This window comes from Leptonychotes weddellii, chromosome 10 (genome assembly GCF_054177405.1).
Source record: "Leptonychotes weddellii isolate Sample4059 chromosome 10, ASM5417740v2, whole genome shotgun sequence".
Taxonomy (NCBI): Eukaryota; Metazoa; Chordata; class Mammalia; order Carnivora; family Phocidae; genus Leptonychotes; species Leptonychotes weddellii.
In genome coordinates, this window is record NC_138378.1 from 116944932 (window position 1) to 116964041 (window position 19110).

The 19110-nt window shown below is 44.5% G+C and overlaps 1 protein-coding gene and 1 long non-coding RNA gene across 3 annotated transcripts in view; one reads left to right on the forward strand and one right to left on the reverse strand.

Annotated features, from left to right (window-relative positions):
- Positions 1-778, reverse strand: part of TAF1B (TATA-box binding protein associated factor, RNA polymerase I subunit B) — a 68764-nt gene extending 67986 nt beyond the window's left edge. Inside the window, exon 1 of the mRNA XM_081797224.1 lies at positions 730-778. Coding sequence (XP_081653350.1) covers positions 730-747 — 18 coding nt within the window. The 5' untranslated portion in view covers positions 748-778. The remainder of the gene's footprint in view (positions 1-729) is intronic.
- Positions 643-18551, forward strand: LOC145715993 (uncharacterized). Of its 2 annotated transcripts, none has more exons than XR_014138331.1 (2): positions 643-5359; positions 13834-18551. It is a non-coding gene; the product is annotated as an uncharacterized LOC145715993 (long non-coding RNA). The 2 variants fall into 2 exon arrangements; XR_014138330.1 differs by having other exon boundaries at positions 16167-18551.
- The last annotated feature ends 559 nt before the right edge of the window (positions 18552-19110 follow it).

The following is a 19110-nucleotide window of genomic DNA, read 5'->3' on the forward strand; positions in this document are numbered from 1 at the left end:
TACAGACGTTAGCCATCCACCATTCGATAGACATTTATTGAGCATCTATAATGAGCAAGGCCTTCTATCACCCTACATTGATGGGCACTAAACTAGTCGTCCCGAACTCTCGGGTCTTTGACCTTATCGTTGATCTAATTGCCCAATATTCCTTTAATACGGCCAAAGAATGCGGCATTTTACGTAGTATGTCAAAAATGAACGCCGTATTTATTTCAACAAGTCGGTAAAGTTTGCAATGACCCCGTACTGCATACTAGCATCACCCTGGAGTGGCCCAAACCCCACCGCGGCGAGGATCCCAGTGAGACGGGCGGGGAGGCGGGGTGGGTGCTCAGGAGCCAGCGGGTTCCAACCCCGGACCTCCCACGCCCACCCCGGCATCAAAGGGAACTTGTGGGTGGCCCGGCCGAGAGGGGATGGGCCATGTGGGTGGCCACCCCATAAAACCCACAACTCCATACCCCTCCTGAAACACACCCACATGGACTAACGCCCCGCCCTCGCTTCACCCACAACCTCGCCCAGCCAGAAATTCCAGTATCTCTCCCCAAAATGCTCGCGCACCCGGCCCGCCAGCCCCATCCCTTTCCCCGCCCCGCAGCCTTCTGCCCGCCCTCCTCCGGCCAGTGGCGCCCCCACGGCCAGTCGGCGTCCTCCGGCCCCTTCGCTCGGCCTCACTCCCCTCCCGCCCCGCCGCCGGGCCCGGAGGGCGCCCGGGTCCCTCACCGCCTCCTCCAGGTCCATGACGACGGCGCCGCCGCCGCCGCCGCCGCCGCCGCCGCCGCCGGGCCCGTTACCCGGGCGGCGAGGGCAGCTTCCGGGAGCGCCGGAGGAGCCGGCCGGGCGGAAACGGAGACCGCGGCTTTGGATTCCGGGCGCCTGGGGCCGCGGGTTCGTCTCCGCTCGCTCCGGGAGGGAAGCTCCGCACCCCCTGCAGCCCCCTCCCAGACTTCATTCCTTCCCCAGTCGAGGTAACCGGAGCCGACCTCGGGAAGAAACTGGGCGCGCCTACTGCTGCGCTGATTCGGTCCGGCTCGGCTCGCTGCGGGACCGTCTTCCCCCTGCAAGCTGCCAGGGAGGCGGGGGCGGCCCCCCTCCCCAGCGGGGACGCGACCGCCCCCCGGGTCCACTCCAGTCTGGCTTTTACTGGCACGGCAGAGGCTTGGGGTTCTGGAGGAAAGAACACGGTTGTTGAGGTAGAGCTGGGTGCATTCTGCTTCCTGTGCCTCAGTTTCCTCCTCTGTAAGAATCGGATACTACTAGTATTAGGTGAGGATTTTACTTGGAAGCTATTGGGTGAGTTACACGATCTGACTTATGTTTGGCAGACCAGTCTGACCCTTGTGGGGAGAAGAGACTGAGCGGGGCGAGGGCAGGAGACGAGTCAGGAGACTAGTAAAATAATCCAGACAAGATCCAGTGGTAGCTTGAACCAGGTAAAAGCACTAGAGACAGTGAGAAATACAGAGGTTCTAGAAATACACATTGTGAACGTAGGGCCATAAGGGTAACTTGATGGACAGGAAGTGGGCGGTAGGAGAAAGAAAAGAGTCAAGGGTGACTTCCAAGATTTTTGACCCGAGCTCTGGAAGAGTGAAGTTATCACTGAGTAGGGGCGGGCTGTGGGTGGAACAGTTTGGGAGTCGGGTAGAGGAGGAACCAAGAGTTCGATTTTGGACCTGTTAGAGATGCTGGTAAGACCTCCAGGTAGGATGAGAAGACAATTTGATACTGGAGTCTAGCGTTCTCAGGTGAATTCTGGACTGGAGATAACACACTTGGGAGTTCTCTCTGTCTGGATGGTATTTAAAGTCATGGACTAGATGAGAATAGAGAACGACTGGCTCTCTAACCACTTACTCCTTATTTACTTGTCAATTCATTTATTTCACAAAGTTATTAAACACCCACTGTATGCCAAGCACTGTGCCAGCAGTTGGGAAATGAGAGATAAAGAGTCCCAGCCTTCAAGAGACCCGCCCCCCCTCCAGTCCAGTGGAGCAGTCAGTCTCATTATTTTATCATGGCACTAGACAAATGTTCTGTCCATTTGTGTCGCCCATGTCATTTGCCAGCCTTGGCTCTGTACAACTTCAGACTCTTACTGAAAAACCTTCCCTATCTTTACAGCATTAAGGATTGTCCTAAGAAAAGCTTGATCATAAGCCTTTTATTTTCTAGATCAGCCCTGATTGCAGATGTTGAAATATTAGAACAGGAAGGGGCGGTACTGAATGCGCAACTGAAGAGTTAATGTACTGAACTAAAATACGAGATCAGGAAAGTTTGTCTTTGTCTTTTTGTTTCTTGCTATATATCCAGGGCCTGGAACAGTTCTTAGCTCACAGGATGTGATCAATAAATATTTGCTGAATAGATGAATGACTTTGTAAGATTTTCATGTATATGCAAAATAGTTGAAACAGTTGACGGACCTTGATTTGAGACTTTGGACGTGTGGTTACGCAGAAATGAGTCACAGATTTTTCCAGCCATTCTTTCACAGAAAATTGAGTGTTTTGAGCAAAGTCAGCCCTTTGGAAGAAAATGTTTTCTTAAACTATAAGACTTCTCTGTTAAAACCCTTAGAGGAGGGTTTAATATGCAGGTCTTAAAACTCTGGCTCAGGTGCCATTTTTGCTTATCAGATTGGCACAGATTTTTTTTGTCTGATGGAAATGATCAGTGGCGGAAGTGCTCAGTGAGCTGGATTCTGCCTTATGCTGAAGGTGAGCTTGAACGTGGGTATATTTCTTTCTTTCTTTCTTTCTTTTAAATTTTATTTATCCATTTGAGAGAGAGAGAGAGCATGAGCGGGGGAGGGCAGAGGGAGAGGGAGAAGCAGACCCCCCCACTGAGCAGGGGGCTCCAGGATCCGGAGATCACGACCTGAGTCAAAAGCAGACGCTTAACCATCTGAGCCACCCAGGCGCCCTGTGGGTAAATTTCTGGAAAACAGTTGAGCTACATAGAGATGGTATGGTGGAGCAACATTGAGGTAACCCCAAGAAGAGGAAACAGGGAAATAAAATTAGAACAGAGATAATAAACCTTTAAAGGGATTGAGGAGTCTGGGCCAATATTTTATTGAACACCTTAATTGAACGTATTAACATATCTAAAGAAAGAATGTGTACATCAGAAAGAGATATGTTTAGCCCTTCTAGCCTAATAAGGGTGGACTTAAATCCTAGCAAGGACCCCAGCTCTGCTGTTATGCACAAGCAGCTACTATACCCAAGTTTCCAAGTAAGTGACAGACACAGAAGTCAACACTAACCATTGCTCAATTCTGTAATAGAGCCAGTAACTCTAGGCCAATAAATTTGAAATTTTGATGAGATGGACAAATTCCTAGAAAAATACAAGTTACTGAAAGGTATATAGAAGAAATAGAAAATCTGAACAATTCTATATTTATTTAAGAAATAGATTCTATGTATAAAAAAACCTCACTAAGAAAACCCCAATTTCATGAGTTAAAGATGGTAAATTCTACCAAATGTTTGGGAAAGAAATAGTACACATCGTACACATTCTTTTTTTTTTTTTTTTAAGATTTTATTTATTTTTGACAGAGACAGCAAGAGAGGGAACACAAGCAGGGGGACTGGGGGAGGGAGAAGCAGGCTTCCTGCTGAGCAGGGAGCCCAATGTGGGGCTTGATCCCAGGACCCTGGGATCATGACCTGAGCTGAAGGCAGACACCCAGTGACTGAGCCACCCAGGGGCCCCTGTACACAGACTTCTAAATAATGGGAAAAGTGAGTGCATTTACCAGCACATCTTACGAGGCTAGCATAACCTTGACATCAAATCATGGCAAGGATATTTGAAGAAAAGTAAAAATTAAAGTCCGTTCTGTCTCAGAAAGAGATGTAAAAATTCCAAACAAAATATCAGCAAATTGAATGCAAGTCCTTTGTTATATTGAGCAATATATATAAATAGGTTAATAAATCAAAACCAAGTTGGGTTTATTCTAGAAATGTAAAGTTGGTTTAACGTTAGAAAATATATAAGTCAAACAGTAGTGCAAGAATGGACCAAAAGATCAATGGAACAGAATAGAAAGTCCAAAAACTGAGCCAAAAACATGTAAGATAAACTGATTTACAACAAAGGTGCTACTAAAATTCAGTGGGGAAAGTATAGTGTTTCAATAAATGATTCTGCATCAGTTGGACATCCATATGAAAAAATATTGACCCCTACATCACACCATATACAAAAATTAATTTGAAATGGATCACAATCCCACATATAGTAAGTAAAGCCATAGAGCTTCTAGGAAAAAAAAATCAGAAAATATCTTTCTGACTTGAGATGGGACAGATTTCCCGAAAAGCACAATCCTAAAAGCACTATTCGTGAAAGAAAAGATTGTTACATTGGACTTCATTAAAATTAAGAACTTTACTTCATCAGAATTGTTAAGGCAACCCAAAGACTGAGAAAAGGTATTTACAAGATATTTATATCCACTACAAATCAATAAAAAAAAAATTAAAAAGTAAGCAAAAGACTTTAACAACTATTTCACAAAAGAGGATAGTTAAAAGATTAATGAATACATGAAAAGCTGCTCAACATCATGACTCAATAGAAAAATGCAAATTAAACCCACAATGAGATGCTACAACACATCCACTGGGATGGCTAAAGTTAAAGAGACGATATCGAGGTTTGGCAAAAACATGGATACACTCAGTGTCTTCTACATTGCTGATGGGAGTGAAAATTGGCAGAAATATTTTGGAAAATTGGAAGTAATGCTAACTGTAGGCTAATTATGACTCAGCAATTCTACCCTTAGATATATACCCAAGAGAAATTAGTACATATGTTCACCAAAAGATATGTACAAGTATTTTCATTAAACTTTCTTTATAACAGCCCCAAATTACAACCAACCAAATGTCCATCAATGGGAAAATCAATAGCAAGTTGTGATAGTCATACCATGGAATCCTATACAGTAATGAGAAAGAATGAATACCTGATATAGGCAACAACATAGATGAATCTCACAAAATCATGACGTGCAAAAGAAGCCTGTGGTGGATTTAAAGTAGACTTACGTTCTTTGCCACTCTTCCCGTTGAAAGATGTGATCCATCTCCCTGCCCCTTGCATCGCCATGGTCTTGTGGCCAGCTTTCAGCAGCAGAATTCTGAGTCAATGGTGTTATATAACTTCTAAGCAGTGTCTTTGCAGCTTTTGCTTTTCCTCAGATGTGCTGTCCTGAAAGCCAGCGGCAAGAAGTCCAACTTCCCTGAGACAGCCATGCTGCGAGGAAGCCCAAGCATGCCACGTCTACTAATGAGGCAACGCAGAGGACTGAGGTGTCAGACACGTGAGTGAAGCCTTCTTGGATCTCCCAGCCTAGCCCGGTCACTAGCTACATGCAGCCCTCTCCCCATGCCAGGTAGAACAGAAAACCACCCAGCCAAGTCCTGCCCAAATTCATGACTGACAGAATTCCAAGTCAACAAAATGGTTATTGTTTCTAAGCCACACTAAATTCTGATATACTTTGTTATTATAATAGTAGTTTGTTACAAAGTAATAGGTAAGCCACAGAAATTGGTTATCGGAGTAGAATGTTATGTAACAAAACCCTAAAATACGTCCCCAGAGCTAATCCTATCCAAATGCCTCTTCCTTTAGACAGTAAACTTTCAGAAAAGAATTTTGAACATATATCCTATTATACAGATACATATTTTTGTATAAATTATACACATGCAGGACTGTTCTAATGATGTATATTATAGGACACTCATAAATATCAAAACAAGCTAAAAATATAAATTATTAATTAAATAACCTCCCTTTCAATGAAAATATTAGTACTATTGTAATTAGAGTAATCTTGTCTTAACACTGTGTGATACAGAGATTTGTAGTTCTTGTCCTAAATTTAGTTTACTTTAATACTCCTTTTTATGGTGATTATAACAGAAAAAGATACCCCACAAAGATAAAGAAAACCAAGTATTTTCATACCAATGGAAACATTTGTAAACATTCATTCTCAAAATGTAGTCTCCATAGCGCATATGTCTTCCAAAAAAGTGATTACTTTTTCATTCCTTAGACAAAGGAGTGCTGAGCAGGTGCCAGACACTGTTTTAGGCACAGGGAATAAAGCAACAAACAAAAACAATCTCTACCTCGTGAAGCTTACATTCTAGCTGGCAGAGTCACATAATGAATACATAAGTAAGTCATAAAATATGTCAGGTGGCAAAAAACTTCCATGAGGAAAAAGAAAGCAGAATATAAAAATAGAATAGACAGGAGGAAAGGTGGGAGGTGGGAGTTGCTATTTTATTTTATTTTAAGATTTGTTTATTTATTTTAGAGAGAGGGGAGGGGCAGAGGGAGAGGGAGAGAAATCCCCAAGCAGACTCCCTGCTGAGTGCGGAGGCTGACACGGGGCTCGATCCTAGGACCCCGAGATCACGACCTGAGCCGAAATCAAGAGTCAGACACCCATCTGACTGAGCCACACAGGCACGCTGGGAGTTGCTGTTTTAGACAGACTGGTCTGGGAAGGCTTCTCAAATAAAAGTGACATTTGAGAGGAGATTTAAAAGAAGCAGGGGACTGAGCCATGCAGATAGGTGGGGGATCAGCACTGCAGGTGCAAAGACCTTGAGACAGTGAGGTGGCCCTGAGAAAGCAAGGAGGTGTGTGATAGAGGCCATGAGGTCGGAGAGGTGGCCAGGCCAGATGAGGGCTAAGGTCTTGGGGATTATAGGAAGGACATCAGGTTTTATTCTCAGTGAGATGGAAGGCAGAAGAGTGACAGCAGCTGACTCATATTTTAGAAGGGTCCCTCTGGGGATGTGTAGAGTAGGGGGGATCAGGAAGGAGTAGGGGGATGTAGGGAGCAGGGGGGAGCAGGGAGATCACTTAGGAGGCCACTGAAGTGGCCCACATGTGGGCTGAGGGCAGGGCGAGGGTGTAGACACTGAGGAGAAACAGTCAACCTCTGGACAGATTTCAAAGTCACAGTCTTCCTGATGGATCGGATGTGGGGGGTGAGAGAGAAGGCATTGAAGATGACTGCAAAGTTCTGGGTCTGAATGCTCATGAGAATGCAGTTGCCATTTGTGGAGGCCAGGGAGACACGTGTGGGCTTATGATAGAGTGGAGGAAAGAATCAAGAGTTTGCTGGGATGTTCAAAAGTTAGTGATGCCTACCCAGTATCCAAGTGGGGACGTTGACGATGCTGTTGAGTAGGTGAGCTTGATGTTTGGTGGAAAGCTAATGACTGGAATTAGGAATCTGGGAATCAGAGGCTGGATAAAATCATCAAGGGTGTGTGGACAGAAAGGTCCAAGGACCGAGACCCGGCCACTCCAACATACTTAAGTAGGGAGCAATAAGGAAGATGAGAATGGGGGCGCCTGGGTGGCTCAGTCATTAAGCGTCTGCCTTCGGCTCAGGTCATGATCCCAGGGTCCTGGGATCGAGCCCCGCATCGGGCTCCTTGCTCGGCGGGAAGCCTGCTTCTCCCTCTCCCACTCCCCCTGCTGTGTTCCCTCTCTCACTGTCTCTCTCTGTCAAATAAATAAAATCTTTAAAAAAATAAAAAAAATAAAAAAAATTAAAAAAAAAGAAGGAAGATGAGAATGAATGCCCGAGAAGCAGAAGAGAACCAGGAGAATGTGGTATCCTGGAAGCCAAGCAAAGAAAGTGTGTCCAAAAGGTGGGGCCATCAGCTTCCTCAAAAGCTCCTGAGAATTGCAAGGTGAAGACCAGGGTGTGAATGTCAGATTTGGACATGGGGTCATCACTGCCCTTGACAAGAGTGGTTTCAGTGTTGGGGATGAAGGGCAGAAGAGTGTAGACCACTCTTGTGAGGGATTTCATCATAGACAGAAGCAGGGGTGCCATCGCTGGGAGACAACGTAAAGTCAAGGCAGATTTTTGTTTGTCTGGTTTTGTTTCTTTGCTTGCTTGTTTCAGATGTGGGAAGAAAGGGAATGATTTCAGGGGCTATCACTGAGCTGGGAAGAGGGGATGGGTCTGCAGCTCAGGCAGAGGGATTGGCCGGAGCATAGACAATTCAGCTGTGACAGGGCCAGGAAGGGAGGGCCTGTGGTACAGACATGGTGGGGACGTGAGGAAAGGGCCCTTCTGACTGCTTCTGGTGAAATGGGAAGGAGGTCATGAGCTGAGTGTGAGAGTCGGGAGGGTTGCTCGAGGTCCAAGGAGAGGTCAGAGGTGTAATACCTCTGGGGAATGGGAGAGTTAAATCAGAAATCTACTAAATTGTCAGGCACCTTTAGGGCCCCCCTGGACATCTGAGATCGTAAATCCAAAGATAAGGCCAGTCAACACACCCAGCCATTCAGCTGCTCACTTTGTTGAAACAGCCCCTTTACCCCGAAGGGACGAATTAAGTATATTCACAGTTTCAAGAAGACCTGCCAGGCAGTACTACTGACAACCACTGGTCATTGCAGGAATACTTGCCTTTTTGTTACACGAGAAAAAAGATAACTCATCTGTAAGTCTGACAGGTCTTTTAAGTATTTTGCCACGAGATAGACGACAGCCTTCTATGTGGAACAAAAGATGTTTATGGGTATTCGGCTCATTACAGGTCACGGTAAGGATCCCATGACATCTGGAAGGTCCCGTGTTTATAAAATCAGCTGCGTCCAGGGCATTCCCCAGTCACGCGTGCCCCTCTGCCTGTGGTCTCCGCTGCCATTAGCTGCTGGGGAAGGAGGCGGCGGGCGGATCTCCCCGGCCGTCTGTAGCCTCATCCCAGAGCTCTTCCGCCATTCTAGTCAAAGTGGGTCTAGTCAGTGATTCCATGAACATGGTATCTCCAAGTGGCTCTTTTGTTTTTTTTTAAGCAGTTTCCAGGTTTATCTCTGTCTTTTTTTTTTTTTAAGATTTTATTTATTTATTTATTTGACAGAGAGAGAGCACAAGCAGGCGAACCAGTGGAGGGAGAGGGAGAAGCAGGCTCCCCGCTGAGCAGAGAGTCCAAGGTGGGGCTTGATCCCAGGACCCCGAGATCATGACCTGAGCCACAGGCAGAAGCTTAACCGACTGAGCCACCCAGGTGCCCCTCCAAGTAGCTCTCGTATAAAAGATAACGATTTACTGTGGAGAATATATGTTCTCTGATGCATCTTCCCAGGAATGGCCCCTCAGAAGCAGTCCTTCCCATGTTCCATGACTGAAATGGAATCCAGTGACTACCACCAAGAAGGGACTTGTTAGAAATATCTATATTTTATCCTGCCGGATAGCAAACCTTCACACTGCAAACCTGTGACATTATAACACTCGTTTTCTTCTAAATTTTTGGCAGTTTCTGCATCTCTTAACAGTATTTGCAGCAGTATTTGTCATCTCCTGTTTCAGCCATATCATGGCAGAATGATAGAAAACAGATAAATATAAAATATAACTTTAGGGAGTGATTCATGCTTTCAAGCCAGGTAGGTTTATAGGGTGACTGGGGTGGGGTGGAGTGAACAGAATTTGTATAGGGTCATGAGGAAGACTTCCCTGAAGAAGGGCCAGTGGAGCCAAAATGGGAATGCGAGAGCCATGCAGGAATGTGGGGAAATGTATCCCAGGGAGAGTGAAAAGGCCCTGAGGCTACACTAGGCTTGGTGTGTTTGAGAAACAAAAGGAAGCCAGTGTGGCCAGGATAATGGGTAAGAGGTAGAGCTGTGGGCCTCAGGGTGAAAGCACTGGGCAGGGCCCTGACTGCCCGGAGGTCCCCTGGCCCCACAGGACTGATATCAGCCAGTACATCCATAGTCTGTCCCATGCATTGTACCAGATGTCCCTGGTAGATCCCACCTCCTGGCTACCATCATTGGCTCCCACTGGGGAAGAGGGAATGGAGAAGGGGCACCCCATGGATCAGTGGGGGGGGCCAGTCAGCAGGCCATGGCTGCCTTGTACTGCCCACTTAACCCATGCCAGCCTGTAAAAATGATAGCCTTCATGGAATTTTGGCTCAGAGAGGGCAGGGGGAGCAGCCTGGGGGAGCAGACAAGTGGGGGGCCCACACAAATACTAGCCAGGCATTTGGGGCTTTGTTGGAATAGCAGTACTCCCTCCACAGGAGGGAGGCTGCGAGGAAGGAAGAGCCCGAGGATTCCAGAGTGCAGCTCCCACTTTTCACCATTCATACTCAATTTTACTTCCAGTGAAGGGCATCCCTTTGTGAAAACCCACCACAGGCCTTCTAGTCAAGGGCATTAACAATAGGGTTTTCTTAGTAAAGTGAGAGCTAATGCATATCTAGCATTTTCTGAGCCAGGCACCATTCTAAATTTGTTAACTCACCGTGAGCCCCATTTTCTATACAAGAAAACTAAAACAAAGGTTGTCTAAAATTTGTGTAAGCGTCTGAGCCAGGAGTCAAAACTGAGTAGCCTAGTGGGGCACGCAGTTTTGGCAGCCATTCTCTGAGCCTCTCAGGAAGGATCAGGCTCAACATCATTAGACATGGTGCTCCACAAAAGGTTTTTGTGACTAAGCCAATAATAAGATGTTGAATATGGAAGAATCTCAGATGATACTGTAAGGATCAGAAAATATTTTAATATAATTGTTCTTGGTTGAATAGCAGCTGAGAGACAATTCATTACCACAAATAATATTGTTATTGAGAGAAATTCTCTATTTTGAGACTACAACTTACCTAGTAGCTACTGATTTATTGGGGAAGTTATTGGAAAAGTTGGATGCATTTCCCTCTGTCAATAGGGGCATTATTTAATTTATAAGAACATATCAAAAGATCACACCAGTAATTTCTGAAAACCAACAAATGACTTAGAAATTATTAGACTGATTTGGTGAATGCTCTGTTATAACTTATTTTGTTGGCAGTTTTATTCTTTTTTAAAAGATTTACTTATTTGGGTGCCTGGGTGGCTCAGTTGGTTAAGCGACTGCCTTCGGCTCAGGTCATGATCCCGGAGTCCCAGGATCGAGTCCCGCATCGGGCTCCCTGCTCAGGGGGGAGTTTGCTTCTCCCTCTGACCCTACCCCCTCTTGTGCTCTATCTCTCTCACTCTCTCTCTCAAATAAATAAAATAAAATAAAATAAGATTTATTTATTTATTTCAGGGGTGGTGGGGAAGGGGCAGAGGGAGAGGGAGAGACAGAATCTCAATTAGACTCCACACCCAGCACAGAGCCCCACACGGGGCTTGATCTCATAACCCTGAGATCATGACCTGAGCCGAAATCAAGAGTTGATTACTTAACCCACTGAGCTACCCAGGTGCCCCGCAGTTTTATTCTATAAACAGATTTAGTTTGGGTTATTTAGAAAATAAAAGGGAATACATTTTAAATTTCCACTTATATAGACTCTTATACATGAATATATTACTGAATATGGGTGTTTTGAATATTCCTTCTGAGGCCACGGTTAGGCATTTCAATTTAATTCTTTTTTTTTTTTTTAAGATTTTATTTATTTATTTGACAGAGAGAGACACAGTGAGAGCAAGATCACAAGCAGGGGGAGAGGAAGAGGGAGAAACAGGCTTCCTGTGGAGCAGGGAGCCCGATGCGGGGCTCGATCCCAGGACCCTGGGATCATGACCTGAGCCGAAGGCAGACGCTTAACGACTGAGCCACCCAGGTGCCCCTCAATTTAATTCTAAGTGTGCTGAGAAGTCATTGAAGGATTTTGAGCACAAGAGCGGCATGGTCTAATTTACACTTTGAAGTATTGTTCAGGTCTCTGTGGGGAATGGACCAAGGAGGAGAGGAAGGAATGAAAATGACTCACTGGGAGGACCAGACCAGTACTTGGTTTTGTGGCCAAGGAGAAAATAGATATACTTTGAAGGTGGAGCCAACAATGGATTGGGTGTAGTTGTGAGAAAAAGAGAGGAATCGAAGATGGCATAGTAAGGTCATGGTGGAGTCCTTCACTGGGATGGTTATGGGCAGGTTGGGGGGTGAGATCTAGATTTGGGACATGTTAAGTTTGATATGACTGTAAGAAATACAAGAGGAGATACTGAATAGGAAGTTGCACAAATGAGTCTTGAATTCAGGAAAAGTGTTCTGGCTGGAGATGTGAATTTGGGAGCTGTGGTGTAAACATGAGATTTAAAGCCCAGGACTAAATGCAGACACCGAGGGAGTGTAGATCGTAGATGAGGGGAAAGGGACCAGGGCTGAGATGAGGGCACTGTAACAGGTAGAAGTCAGGCAGAACAGAACAATCCAGCAAAGATGGTAGAAGGAGAGAACCAGTGAAGGGCAGTGACCAGAGCCACATGAATAGTGTTTCAAGAAAGAAAAAATGTCAAATGCTATTAAGAGTTGGGTGAGCTTAGCCCAGGATCCAGCAAGATAATTGTCATGGACAAGATGATTTTGGTCAAGTAGGAAGGGTGGAAGTTTGATTGGCATGGGTTCAAGGCAGAACGGGAGGAAACAGTAGACAGTAAAGACAAGGCCCATGGGAATTTTGCTGAAAGGAAGAGTAAAGAATTGGTCAACCCTATAGGGAGACACAGTGGGGTTAAACAGGGAAGTTGTAGCATGTTTGTGTGCTCATGGAAAAGAAATATTGGCTAGTAGGAAAGAGAGGGGAGATTACAGGCAAAGTCCAAGCAAAGCCCTTGAGTGGGTGAGAGGGACAGATCTGGCCCCTGATGAGCCTGAGGGGCTGCATTATTCTGTCCTGACCAGGCCATGGGAATTCCAGGAATGTGACCACCACTCCACCAGGCAGGGGCCCTGGTCGGGGGCCCTGGTGGCCACATTAGAGCTGGTCCCACTGCCTTCTCCCGACTTCCTGATGCTGCCAGCATCCCCAGGCTTGGAACCCAGCACACCTCAGCTAAAAGTTTAGTAAAGGAGGTTCTACTAAGTGTGGGAATAACTAAATACTATTTCAAGGAGGCAACAGAGCAGAGACTCTGCAATAAAGAGAGTAGATTTGAATCCTGGCCCTGGTATGTTTGGGGTAGCTACGTGACCTGGACAGGTCACTTCTCCAGGGCCCAGTTTTCTCATCTGCAGTGTGGGGATAATAACTTTCACAAAACACCTTCTGAGATTGTAAGGTACAAATGAGGTGATGGATGTGCAAAGACTTTGTCAAACATCTGTAAACTGGAAAGTGAGAACGAATGCCATAAATTGTCATGAGGCTAAATTTACTAGATCATTCCCCGATCTATCTTACTGAACAGGAACAGCCTGGGGAAGAGGCATTTCTCAGGACACATTCCTGGGCCATGTCTCTCTGTGGGCTTAATTTTCATAACTAGACTTTTAAGGTTTTTTTTTCAATAAAGATAAGAGCAAGTCTTTGGCTTGCTCCTTGCCAGAGCCTCCAAATTTCATTACAGACATAAGTGTATCACTTGAAGATCATTGGTTGAAAGATCATCATAGGTTGAAAGGGAGGGGAGACATATTATTAACTTCAAAGCTTTCTTGGAACCTATTAAATGTTAATCACAAAGCACAGGGATGTTCCTGAAAGCAAATGCCGTCCGGACACTTCTCAGATGCATGAGCCTTCCTCCTTGGGCTCCCATCAACATTTCTGCTGAAGGGAAGAGAGACTCTAGTATGTCCCCCACCAATGAATGGACCTTCTGGCTGTTCCCAAGCCTGCTTGTGGCCTGGCCTGTCCACAGCTGAAGCTGAAATCTTTTATGGTTTGCCTAGTGCTGGGAAGAAGGCTGGAGGAATGAGCACTTGCTGGGCACATTGTGTGTCAGGCACGGCACCAGGCCCATTACACAGGTCATCTCATCATTGAACTGGGAGGTAATTATTCTCTTCTCATCAAACAGGAAGAAAAACTGAGCCTCGGGAGGTCAAGTCAGGTGGTGCGGCCAGCAGGAGGAAGAGGGGGAAGAGGGCTCCAAAGAGCCTGCTCTCCCTGCTTACTCTCCCTGCTTCGTCAAGGTTTCTTTAGTGAATGAGTAGATGGATGAATAAAGTCCTCTGAATCCAAAATTGCCTTGTCAAAGGACATCAACCGCCAGAAGGCACGGCCCCAATTAAACAGAAGCAAAACAACCTTCTAAGATTGTGTGAGGTACTCTGAGTTTGCCTTAAATAAGTCAGGCGTTTCCCAGACCCTTGAGTGATAAGATCTCAGGCAAGTTGCAGAACCTGTTGGGGGCTGGTTTCTCCATTTCTGGTGGGGAGGCGCTTCTCTCCATGCTCCTCCCTCCCTTTTGGGAAGCAGGCTCAGCAGAGCCACAGGACTTGTAGCTCTGGTTATGGGCTATAAAATCCTTGAAAGAGGAGTCCTGGCTGGTGACCATCCTGGGGCCAGGACTACCTACATAATTCATGGGGCCCTGCACAAAATGAAAGTGGCACCCCTGGTTCAAAAATTAATAAAAATTTTCAGGCCAGAACAGCAGACCATTAAACAAATGTGACTGTATAGGCTCCACACCCATGAAGCCAGCCTTTACCTGTAGCCCTTGATTTGGGAGAAGGGGAGAAGAAGTCTTAGAAGGGCGTTGGATGCAGGGGGCTCCTGGGTGGCTCAGTGGGTTCAGTGTCAGACTCTTGCTTTTGGCTCAGGTCATGATCTCAGGGTTGTGAGATCGAGCACCATCTCTGGGCTCCACACTGGCTGTGGAGCCTACATAAGATCCTCTCTCTCCCTCTACCCCTCCCCACCCCCCAAAAAAGATGGGGATTGGTGGGACATCATGAAGGCACCAAAAATAGGACAAATTAAATAGTTACAGAGGGACATCTGGGTGGCTCAGTCCGTTAAGCTTCTGACTCTTGGTTTCAGTTCAGGTCATGACCTCAGGGTCCTGAGATCGAGCCCCGAGTTGGGCTCCCTGCTCAGCAGGGAGTCTGCTTCCCCTCTCTCTTTCTCCCTCTGCCCCTCCCCCCACTTGTGCACACACCCTCTCTCTAAAAATGAATAAATAAATCTTTTTAAAAAATAGCCATGGAGATCAGGTTCTGATCTCTTGAAACATACAATTCCAGGATATAAAGTTTCTGAAATTCACCTAGAACTATTCTTCCATTTTATGTCTGAGGAAGTTGAGATCCAGACAGAAGCAGACAGAAGCAGTGACTTGGGGAGTCATGGGGTCCCACAAAGAAGGCAACCCCTCTCTGAATCTCAGTCTCCTTATCACTGAAACAACACAGGGCAGGCTGAATAATGCATTATTTCCTATTTCCACCAAAATAACAATCACATAAAAGGGCCAAGTCCACAGGGACCAAAGAAATGGAAGGAGGAGGTGATGGCAATTGAAGAGGCTGGAGAGTGGGTGGGTGGGGCAGGAGGAAGCACAGTCTGGGAACTGGATAACTGAGTGAAAATCTGAATACTGCTCTTAACTTCCTTTCCAGAATGTCGGTAGCAAGTTTTACATCTCCCCAGGCAGGAGATGAGAGTCTTCTCTGGTATAAATTCCAGAAACTACCATTTGGGATTCTTCATAGTGGGTTTGAACTCTGTCCTATTAGGCGGAAGCCCTAGGGCCCACATCTGGCTTATGTGCAAAGAGCTTTCTAGGCTCCTGAGAGCTGATGGCCAAGCACCTCCAGACATGGGAAAAGGCTTCTAACTTGAAAGGCAGAAAACAAGTGGAAAAAAGAATTGGGAGAAATCAGACAGCTTCAAAATAAAAATTTAATATAAAAAATAAATTCAGAGAACATTCCAGAACAAAAAGACGAAAAAGATGGAAAATAGCAGAGAAAAGATAAAGCAAGAAAAGAAGTCTACAGGGTTGAAAGCTATCTGCTAGAAATGCCAGATAGAGAGCCAAGGGGAAAAAATTACCAAGGAAATAACATAAGGAAATTTCTCAGAACTAAAGCATATGTTTCCAACTCAAAAGGGCTAGCATAAGGAATGAAAAAGACCCAGAGTCAGGTACATCATTGTGAACTTTTCAAATACGAGGGATACAGAGAAGATGCTGTAAACTTCTAGGGAGGAAAAGAAAATCAGAATCCATTGACCTCTCCACACTGTAATCTAGTGGACAAGAGACCAATGACTTCAATGTTCTAATCTGCACCCTACACCTCTATATTCAGCCAAACCATCCATCAGATAAGGGTAAAATATTTCAGGCATGCAAGAACTAATATCATTTCCTTCCCTTGTACCCTTTCCTTGTACGTTTAGTGGACTACTAGAGGTGATGATCCAATAAAGAAGGGAGTAAACCAAGATGGGAACCCATAGAATCGAGGAAGCAAGGGATCTACAGCATAAGAGGCAATGTGAGTCCCCATGATGATGGTGAATGGAAATTTCCAGACGACATCTCTATAATGTCCAGTCTAAATTGAAGAACATGGAAGGAAGGCTCTGAAAGGAAGGTCTCTAGGAGTAAGATGCATATGACATATTGGAGATTATGGAAAACATTGATAGAATTGAGGTAGACTTTGTTAGAACATTAGGAAAAATTAATGATGCATAGAAAATCAGGCACATGGGAAGAAAAGGAGGAAATGAGTGACTCCAGTAAAAGTGAAAGACTGAATAAGAAATTTGGTATGGGGCGCCTGGGTGGCTCAGTTGGTTAGGCGACTGCCTTCGGCTCAGGTCATGATCCTGGAGTCCTGGGATCGAGTACCGCATCGGGCTCCCTGCTCAGTGGGGAGTCTGCTTCTCCCTCTGACCCTCCTCCCTCTCCTGCTCTCTGTCTCTCATTCTCTCTCTCTCAAATAAATAAATAAAATCTTTAAAAAAAAAAAAAAAGAAATTTGGTATGAACATAGTGTTAATGTGGTTCTCTAGTAAATGCCATTTGTGCAGTCATGAGCAAGTATATATACTGATTATTGATATAACTAAAATTGTTTTATAACTATGTTGGGGGGTAGGGAATGGGAAATAGGGAGGTATAGGAGACTCAGTCCTTATTTATCATTGTAGAAACTCAGTATAGTATCTCAAAATGTAAAATAATGCATTAAATATGGATAGCTCCAGTCCCGTGGTTTTAAATATCATCTATAAGACTTCCAAGTTTAAGAAGGTGAGGAGAAGACATTCCTACTTCTTTTTCTCTCAAAAATTACCTCAAAACAACGAAGAAAATAACAAACAGAAACACAAACTCTATCCTTGACATTAGAAGACACTGCAATTCTGAACCGTTACATGTGAAGCTAAGTGGCTAGAAGAATGACAAATGACAAAAAAAAAAGTGGACAAAGATGAACCCACATGCCAGTAGAAGTATAATTTATTTACAATAAAATTCACAATTTTAAGTGTACATGATGAGTTTTGGCATATATATGTATATATCCACTACCAAAAAATATGATTTAGAACATTGCAGTCAGTTCCTATCTCTAAGCCCCAAACCCCTAGCAAACACTGATCTGCTATCATCACCATAGACTTGCCTTTTCTTTTATTTTTTTAAGATTTTATTTATTTATTTGAGAGAGAGACAAAGAGAGTGAGCGAGAGCATGAGCAGAGGGCAGGAGGAGGCAGAAGGAGAGGGAGAAGCAGACTCCCCACTGAGGAGGAGCCTGAGGATGCAGGGTTCAATCCCAGGACCCCTGGGATCATGACCTGAGCTGAAGGCACTTAACCAACTCAGCCACCCAGCACCTCTAGACTTGCCTTTTCTAGAACTTTTCTAGAACTTCATATAAATACATACAGTGTGTAGGGGCGCCTGGGTGGCTCAGTTGGTTAAGCATCTGACTCTTGGTTTCGGCTCAGGTCATGATCTCAGGGTCATGGGACTGAGCCCTGCATCAGGCTCTGTGCTTAGTGCAGAGTCTGCTTGTCCCTCTCCCTCTTCTCCTCCACCCCCCATCGCTCACTCTCTCTCTCAAATAAATAAATAAAATCTTTAAAAAAACACATACTGTGTATTCATTTTGCATCTGGCTTTTTTCACTTAGTAATGCTTTTGTGATTCATCCATCGTATTGGGTGTATCAGTAGTTCATACCTATTAATTGCTAAGCAGTATTACATTAAGATATAGATTTTTCTTTATCTACTTATCAACTGATGGACTTTTGGATTGCTTCCAGTTTGGGGCTACTCCAAACAAAGCTGTTATGAGTCTTCATGTATAAATCTTTGTGTGGACATAATGTTTTCATTTCACTTGAAAAATACCCGAGAGTAGAATTTCTAAGTCATATGGTAAATGAATGTTTAACTTGGTAAGTAAATGTAAACTGTTGCTTCACATTGTAGCCAAACCTTGGCATTATCAATCTTTTAAGCTTTATCCACTTCAATGGGTATGTAGTAGTATCTCCTTTTGGTTTAAATTTACACTTCCCTAATGACTAATGATGTTGAACATCTTTTCATGTGCTTATTTGGCATCTATATTTTTAAAATAAAATGTCTACTCAGATCTTTTGCCTAATTTTAATTATCTTGTCTTGTTATTGAGTTGTGAGAGTTCTTTATACCTTGTGAACACAAATCCTTTATTTTATGTATGTTTTGCTAACATAGTCTCCCAGTCTGTGGCTTGCTTTTTCATTTTCCTAATTGTGCTTTCAAAAAACACATATTTTTTATTTTGATGGTCCAAAGTATTGATTTTTTTATGTGTCCTACTTAAAAATTTTTTGCCTAATTCAAGGTCATTAAGACTTTCTGCTGTTTATGTCCACAATAGCCAAACTATGGAAAGAGCCTAGATGTCCATCAACAGATGAATGGATAAAGAAGATGTGATACACACACACACACACACACACACACACACACACACACACTGGAATATTATGCAGCCATCAAAAAATGAAATCTTGCCATTTGCAATGATGTGGATGGAACTAGAGGGTATTATGCTAAGCGAAATAAGTCAATCAGAGAAAGACAAGCATCATATGATCTCACCGATATGAGGAATTGGAGAAACAAGACAGAAGATCATAGGGGAAGGGAGAGAAAAATGAAACAAGATGAAACCAGAGAGGGAGACAAACCAGAAGAGACTCTTAATCTCATGAAACAAACTGAGGGTTGCTGGAGTGGAGGGGGGTGGGAGGGATGGGGTGGCTGGGTGATGGACATTGGGGAGGGTAAGTACTATGGTGAGCGCTGTGAATTGTGTAAGACTGACGAAT